The sequence below is a fragment of the Rutilus rutilus genome (assembly GCF_951802725.1).
Source record: "Rutilus rutilus genome assembly, chromosome: 8".
In the NCBI taxonomy this organism is placed as follows: Eukaryota; Metazoa; Chordata; class Actinopteri; order Cypriniformes; family Leuciscidae; genus Rutilus; species Rutilus rutilus.
This window is the reverse complement of record NC_140222.1, coordinates 14867095-14875145: the sequence shown is the minus strand read 5'-3', so window position 1 is coordinate 14875145 and position 8051 is coordinate 14867095. Positions and strand designations below refer to the sequence as shown.

Here is an 8051-nt window from a genome sequence, read left to right as displayed (position 1 = left end):
ACCCATGCAAATTCGGAATTAGGAGAACGCCTACTCTACAACGTCACAGTTTTTATGCTGTACTGAAACCATAGAAACCCTGACTGAAACTCCTGGAAGGAGAAGGAAAACGAGGCTGAATCCAGCTTCTTATTCGCAGCTTCTTATTGACGCTATCCGTTCCACCTTAAATGACGCGAACTTCCGCGTTTGCTGGTTTCTTATTGACGCTCAACTTAGGGACCGTGCGGTTTTTCTCTTTTTCGCGTTTTTTAACGGAATTGTGTTACTTTTGTGTCTATTTTCAGAAGAAAAGAATAATATATTTTTTAAAATGCAAATAACACTGATATATCAGCGAAAATGGACTGTAAAAATATAAAGGCACATAATTAGGCTACAGTATTCTTTAATAATTGTACATGTCATCAGCTCAATTTAGGGACCATGTGGTTTTTCTCTTATTTACACTTTTTAGGGACCCTGTTTATATTGTAGGCCTATCTATTTTCAGAAAATAATAATACATTATTTTGAAAGGTAAATAACAAATAATAATAACATAAAATGACTGTAAAAAATATAATGAGGCCTATACATCAATCTTTAATTATTGCAAATAACATAATTTAAATGTATTTAAAAATAAATATATTGAATACTTTTATTTATTTATTTTTATTATTATTACTAATTAAAATTTCACAAGGTAACCAGAGATTATGCTCCAGCTTGGATCCAGCCCCTTATGAAGACTGATTATATGATAAATATATATAAATTATCATTTTATCATTGCTTTAAACTGCACATTAATTTTGCTTAAAATGCATGCGTTTGTAAATACTAATTTGTTCTATCTTATAACTGTACATTCTGATATCTCATAAAATCCTACTGTGGTTTTGTAACAGAAATCTGCATTTTCTGTAAAGCTGCTTTGAAATATGTATTGTGAAAAGTGTTATACAAATGAATGTATGTATGAATTAAATTGAATTGACTTGAAAGAGCCATTGCATTGTTACTGTACATTTTAAAGTTATGGACCCAATCTGACAATACAGAAGAGTTATCACATTGTTTGCCCAATTGGGGGTGTTTCACTGATGCTTTATCCTGCATCTGTGCTTGAATATAATCATGCACAATTTCAGATATTTATACTGTAGAATTTTGAAATTATGGACCCATGAAAAAGGCCAAAATTACCCATTGCCCATTGGGGGGATCTATATCTCAGCTGCCTTTGAGGGTGCGTTAAAAGTTTTCTGCACAATTCGCGGCGCTGTTTCTAGGCAAACCTCAGAGGGTGCGTTAAATTGGACATTATCCCATTATAGTAGAGCTACTACTCTAACGAAATCCAAATTTTAAGCAGTTTTTACTGTAGAATTATTTTTGTATGATTTTTTAAACTTGGCACTTTACACAATGTATAATAATCCGCCTATTGCATTTTCTGCACAATTCGTGGCGCTATTTCTCGGCAACCTCATAGGGTGCGTTAAATTGGACATTATCCCATTATAGTAGAGCTACTACTCTAACGATATCCAAATTTTAAGCAGTTTTTACTGTGGATTTATTTTTTTATGAAGCTTTAAACCTTGCACTTTACACAGTGCACAATGAGCCGCCTAATGTATTTTCTGCCCATTTCGCGGCGCTGTTTCTCAGCCGCCTCAGAGTGTGCATTAAATTGGACAAGATCCCATTATAGTAGAGCTATTACTCTAACGAAATCCAAATTTTAAGCAGTTTTTACTGTGGAATTATTTTTTTATGAAGCGTTAAACTTGGAACTTTACACAGTGCACAATGAGCCGCCTAATGTATTTTCTGCCCATTTCGCGGCGCTGTTTCTCAGCCGCCTCAGAGGGTGCGTTAAATTGGACACTGTCCCATTATAGTAGAGCTACTACTCTAACGATATGCACATTTTAAGCAGTTTTTACTGTGGAATTATTTTTGTATGAATTTTTAAACTTGGCACTTTACACAATGTATAATAATCCGCCTATTGCATTTTCTGCACAATTCGCGGCGCTGTTTCTCGGCAACCTCATAGGGTGCGTTAAATTGGACATCATCCCATTATAGTAGAGCTACTACTCTAACGAAATCCAAAAATTAAGCAGTTTTTACTGTGGAATTGTTTTTTTATGAAGCTTTAAACTTGGGACTTTACACAGTGCACAATGAGCCGCCTAATTTATTTTCTGCCCATTTCGCGGCGCTGGTTCTCAGCCGCCTCAGAGGGTGCGTTAAATTGGACATGATCCCATTATAGTAGAGCTATCACTCTAACGGAATCCAAATTTTAAGCAGTTTTTACTGTGGAATTATTTTTTTATGAAGCGTTAAACTTGGAACTTTACACAGTGCACAATGAGCCGCCTAATGTATTTTCTGCCCATTTCGCGGCGCTGGTACTCAGCCGCCTCAGATGGTGCGTTAAATTGGACATGATCCCATTATAGTAGAGCTATTACTCTAACGAAATCCAAATTTTAAGCAGTTTTTACTGTGGAATTTTTTTTTTATGAAGTGTTAAACTTGGAACTTTACACAGTGCACAATGAGCCGCCTAATGTATTTTCTGCCCATTTCGCGGCGCTGTTTCTCAGCCGCCTCAGAGGGTGCGTTAAATTGGACACTGTCCTATTATAGTAGAGCTACTACTCTAACGATATGCAAATTTTAAGCAGTTTTTACTGTAGAATTATTTTTGTATGAATTTTTAAACTTGGCACTTTACACAATGTATAATAATCCGCCTATTGCATTTTCTGCACAATTCGCGGCGCTGTTTCTCGGCAACCTCATAGGGTGCGTTAAATTGGACATTATCCCATTATAGTAGAGCTATACTCTAACGAAATCCAAATTTTAAGCAGTTTTTACTGTGGAATTATTTTTTTATGAAGCGTTAAACTTGGAACTTTACACAGTGCACAATGAGCCGCCTAATGTATTTTCTGCCCATTTCGCGGCGCTGTTTCTCAGCCGCCTCAGAGGGTGCGTTAAATTGGACACTGTCCCATTATAGTAGAGCTACTACTCTAACGATATGCAAATTTTAAGCAGTTTTTACTGTAGAATTATTTTTGTATGAATTTCTAAACTTGGCACTTTACACAATGTATAATAATCCGCCTATTGCATTTTCTGCACAATTCGCGGCGCTGTTTCTCGGCAACCTCATAGGGTGCGTTAAATTGGACATTATCCCATTATAGTAGAGCTATACTCTAACGAAATCCAAATTTTAAGCAGTTTTTACTGTGGAATTATTTTTTTATGAAGCTTTAAACTTGCCACTTTACACAGTGCACAATGCACAATGAGCTTCCTAATGTATTTTCTGCCCATTTCGCGGCGCTGTTTCTCAGCCGCCTCAGAGTGTGCGTTAAATTGGACAAGATCCCATTATAGTAGAGCTATTACTCTACATTTACATTTACATTTACATTTAGTCATTTAGCAGACGCTTTTATCCAAAGCGACTTACAAATCAGGACTAAATTAAGCGAGTCATCATGAAGAGGCAAAAGACAACAACAACGCAAGAAGTGTTCAGAATACGAAGTTCAGGCATTATTCAGAGTAGCATAAGCATGATAAGTGGGATTTTAAGGGAAAGGTTTTTTTTTTTTTTTTTTTTTTTTTTTATGAGTTTAGGTGCTCATGGAAGAGATGGGTTTTCAGCTGTTTTTTGAATGTTGTCAGGGATTCAGCATTCCGGATGAGGGTGGGGAGAGTGTTCCACCAGCATGGAACTGTGAATGAGAATGATCTGGAAAGTGATCTTGTGGCTTTCTGTGATGGAACCACGAGACGTCGCTTGTTGATTGATCGTAGGCGTCTGGTGGGGATGTAGGCTCGTAGGAGTGAGTGAAGGTAGGAGGGAGCTGAGCCTGTGATAGATCTGTAAGCAAGCGTCAATGCCTTGAACTGGATGCGAGCAGCGAGAGGTAGCCAGTGCAGAGAGATTAACAGAGGGGTGACGTGGGCCCTCTTGGGCTCGTTGAAGACAAGACGAGCTGCAGCATTCTGGATCATCTGAAGAGGTTTGGTAGCACATGCTGGAAGTCCGGCCAGAAGAGCATTGCAGTAGTCAAGCCTAGAAATGACCAGGGCCTGGACGAGGAGTTGTGTTGCGTGCTCAGTTAGGAAAGGTCTGATCTTCCTGATGTTGTGCAGCGCAAACCTGCATGATCGAGCTGTCTTTGAAATGTGATCTGTGAAGGTCAGCTGGTCATCAAACGTTACTCCCAGATTTCTGACCGACCTTGATGGTGTGATTGATGATGAATCAAGCTGGATGGTGAAGTCGTGCTGTAGAGACGGATTGGCAGGGAGGACGAGCAGCTCAGTCTTTGCCAGGTTGAGCTGCAGGTGATGTTCCTTCATCCATGTGGAGATGTCTGCCAGACAGCTCGAGACCCGTGCAGCTACTGTGGGATCATCTGGTCGAAATGAGAGGAAGAGTTGTGTGTCATCAGCATAGCAGTGGTAGGATAAACCATGTGCCTGTATGATGTGTCCCAGTGATGTAGTGTAGATGGAGAAGAGGAGGGGACCGAGAACTGAACCCTGGGGAACCCCTGTGGTCAGTTGATGTGCTCTGGATACCTCGCCTCTCCATGCGACTTTGAAGGACCTACCTGTGAGATAGGATTCAAACCAGTCGAGTGAAGTTCCTGTGATGCCCAGTGATGAGAGGCTGGACATAAGGATCTGATGGTTCACGGTGTCGAAGGCAGCAGACAGATCAAGGAGAATGAGGAGTGAAGATTTGGAAGCAGCTTTTGCAATCCGTAGGGCTTCTGTGACCGACAGTAATGCAGTCTCAGTTGAATGCCCTTTCTTGAAGCCAGATTGGTTGACATCCAGCTGGTTGTTTAGAGACAAGAAGGATGTTACTTGGTTGAAGACAGCTCTTTCAAGTGTTTTTGCAATGAATGGTAGGAGAGAGATGGGTCTGTAATTCTCTACAGTTATGTCTCTAACGAAATCCAAATTTTAAGCAGTTTTTACTGTGGAGTTATGTTTTTATGAAGCTTTAAACTTGGCACTTTACACAGTGCACAATGAGCCGCCTAATGTATTTTCTGCCCATTTCGCGGCGCGGGTTCTCAGCCGCCTCAGAGGGTGCGTTAAATTGGACATGATCCCATTATAGTAGAGCTATCACTCTAACGGAATCCAAATTTAAAGCAGTTTTTACTGTGGAATTATTTTTTTATGAAGTGTTAAACTTGGAACTTTACAGTGCACAATGAGCCGCCTAATGTATTTTCTGCCCATTTCGCGGCGCTGGTTCTCAGCCGCCTCAGAGGGTGCGTTAAATTGGACATGATCCCATTATAGTAGAGCTATTACTCTAACGAAATCCAATTTTTAAGCAGTTTTTACTGTGGAATTATTTTTTTATGAAGCGTTAAACTTGGAACATTACACAGTGCACAATGAGCCGCCTAATGTATTTTCTGCCCATTTAATGCCCATTTCGCGGCGCTGTTTCTCAGCCGCCTCAGAGGGTGCGTTAAATTGGACACTGTCCCATTATAGTAGAGCTACTACTCTAACGATATGCAAATTTTAAGCAGTTTTTACTGTAGAATTATTTCTGTATGAATTCTTGAACTTGATACATTACACAATGTACAATAATCCGCATATTGCATTTTCTGCACAATTCGCGGCGCTGTTTCTCGGCAACCTCATAGGGTGCGTTAAATTGGACATTATCCCATTATAGTAGAGCTACTACTCTAACGAAATACAAATTCTCAGCAATTTTTACTGTATAATTTTTTTTTTAATGAATTTTCTAACTTGGCATTACACAGTGCATAATAAGCCGCCTAATGCATTTTCTGCCCATTTCGCGGCCCTGTTTCACAGCCGCCTCAGAGGGTGCGTTAAATTGGACATTATTCCATTATAGTAGTGCTGTTCCTCTAATGAAATCCAAATTTTGAGCAGTTTTTACTGTAGAATTATTTTTTGTTACATTTTCTAACTTGGCATTACACAGTGCACAATAAGCCGCCTAATACATTTTCTGCCCATTTTGCGGCGCTGTTTCTCGGCCGCCTCAGAGGGTGCGTTAAATTGGACATTGTCCAATTATAGTAGAGCTACTCCTCTAACTAATCCACATTTTGAGCAGTTTTTACTGTAGAACTTTTTTTTAATGAATTTTAGAATTTTGCATTTTACAGTGCACAATAAGCCGCCTAATGCATTTTCTGCCCATTTCGCGTCGCTGTTTCACGGCCGCCTCAGAGGGTGCGTTAAATTGGACATGATCCCATTATGGTAGAGCTACTCCTCTAACGAAATCCACATTTTGAGCAGTTTTTACTGTAGAACTTATTTTTTATTAATTTTTGAATTTTGCATTTTACAGTGCACAATAAGCCGCCTAATGCATTTTCTGCCCATTTCGCGTCGCTGTTTCACGGCCGCCTCAGAGGGTGCGTTAAATTGGACATTATCCCATTATAGAACTGCTTTTCCTCTAATGAAATCCACATTTTGAGCAGTTTTTACTGTAGAATTATTTTTTTATGAATTTTCTAACTTGACATTACACAGTGCACATTCACAATAAGCCTCCTAATACATTTTCTGCCCATTTCGCGATGCTGTTTCTCGGCCAACTCAGAGGGTGCGTTAAATTGGACATTATCCCATTATAGTAGAGCTACTACTCTAACGAAATCCAAATTTTAAGCAGTTTTTACTGTAGAATAATTTTTTTTATGAATTTATGAACTTGACATTACACAATGCACAAAGAGCCGCCTATTGCATTTTCTGCACAATTCGCGGCGCTGTTTCTCGGCAACTTCAGAGGGTGCGTTAAATTGGACATTATCCCGTTATAGGACAGCTGTTCCTCTAATGAAATCCAAATTTTGAGCAGGTTTTACTGTGGAATTATTATTTTATGAAGCTTTGAATTTGACATTTCACAATGCACAAAGAGCCGTATTGCTCCTTAGGCCCATTTGGCGACGCTGTTTCTCGGCCGCCTCAGAGGGTGCGTTAAATTGGACATTATCCCGTTATAGGACAGCTGTTCCTCTAATGAAATCAAAATTTTGAGCAGTTTTTACTGTGGAATTATTATTTTATGAAGCTTTGAATTTGACATTTCGCAATGCACAAAGAGCCGTATTGCGCCTTAGGCCCAATTGGCGGCGCTGTTTCTCGGCCGCCTCAGAGGGTGCGTTAAAGTGGACATTATCCCGTTATAGGACAGCTGTTCTTCTAATGAAATCCAAATCTTGACCAGTTTTTACTGTACAATTAATGTTTTATGAAGCTTTGAACTTGACATAACAATGCACAAAGAGGCGTATGTGTGCATTGTGTAATGTGTCATGTTAATTGATTGATGGGTTAATGAGTATGCTCCCAATTATTGTGGATTCCTCTCAGGTGTGTTTGTCATGTGTCCATGCCATGTGATATTTAAGCTGCACCTGTACCAATAAATGATTGATTGTGTGTTCTCACTGCAACCTGTAAAGCATGTTTATTCTCTGTCTTTAGCTCTGTTTAACATGTCAAGTTAAAAAATTCATATGTAGCAGGGATATGTTGTTACACCAGATTATAAACCATTTTATTTATATTTTTATTTATTTTTATTATTTGTTTTGGGGCATTTTATTTTGAAAGAAGTTTGTGTGCTCTTACTAAGGGTAAACATCGCAGTATGCACGTCGGCTGACGTCATGCGTAGGAGCGAGCTTCAAACAGCAGTGCAATCGGAGGTTTGTCCTCTTTCCTGCAATGTCTCTTGAGGAGAGGTACGATTTCATGAGCTCCGTGCACTTGATGTTAAATTGAGTTAAAAGTGTTCATGTCAGGTTTAAATAATCATTTGTGAAAGAGTATTCATTGAGATGTTATATTTGACTATTAGTTCGAGTCATTAACTTGTTAAAGTAAGTTTATTTTTGTGCTGTTAATGAGTGAATAGTGCGTTGCGTGAAATGGCGGCGGGGTGTGTGCGTCACAAGTGAGAGATGTGTTAGTGGCTAAGCGTC

At 39.3% G+C, this 8051-nt stretch overlaps 1 protein-coding gene across 1 annotated transcript; it reads right to left on the bottom strand.

Moving 5' to 3' along the window:
• Positions 1-3430: 3430 nt before the first annotated feature.
• On the bottom strand, positions 3431-4991 carry LOC311296062 (uncharacterized protein). The gene is made up of 2 exons (XM_084417720.1): positions 4650-4991; positions 3431-4451 (listed from the first exon to the last, which is right to left on the bottom strand). The coding sequence occupies exons 1-2, from the start codon at positions 4714-4716 to the stop codon at positions 3652-3654; spliced, it is 867 nt and encodes a 288-aa protein (XP_084273846.1). The 5' UTR covers positions 4717-4991; the 3' UTR covers positions 3431-3651.
• Between the last annotated feature and the right edge of the window lie 3060 nt (positions 4992-8051).

Bases quoted from the DNA above. Each gene is read 5' to 3' on its own strand.
- LOC311296062 (XM_084417720.1), bottom strand. From the start codon at position 4,716: ATGTCCAGCCTCTCATCACTGGGCATCACAGGAACTTCACTCGACTGG. The intron at 4,452-4,649 runs GTAGGTCCTTCA...CATTTCGACCAG, and splicing joins GTTTGAATCCTATCTCACAG to ATGATCCCACAGTAGCTGCA.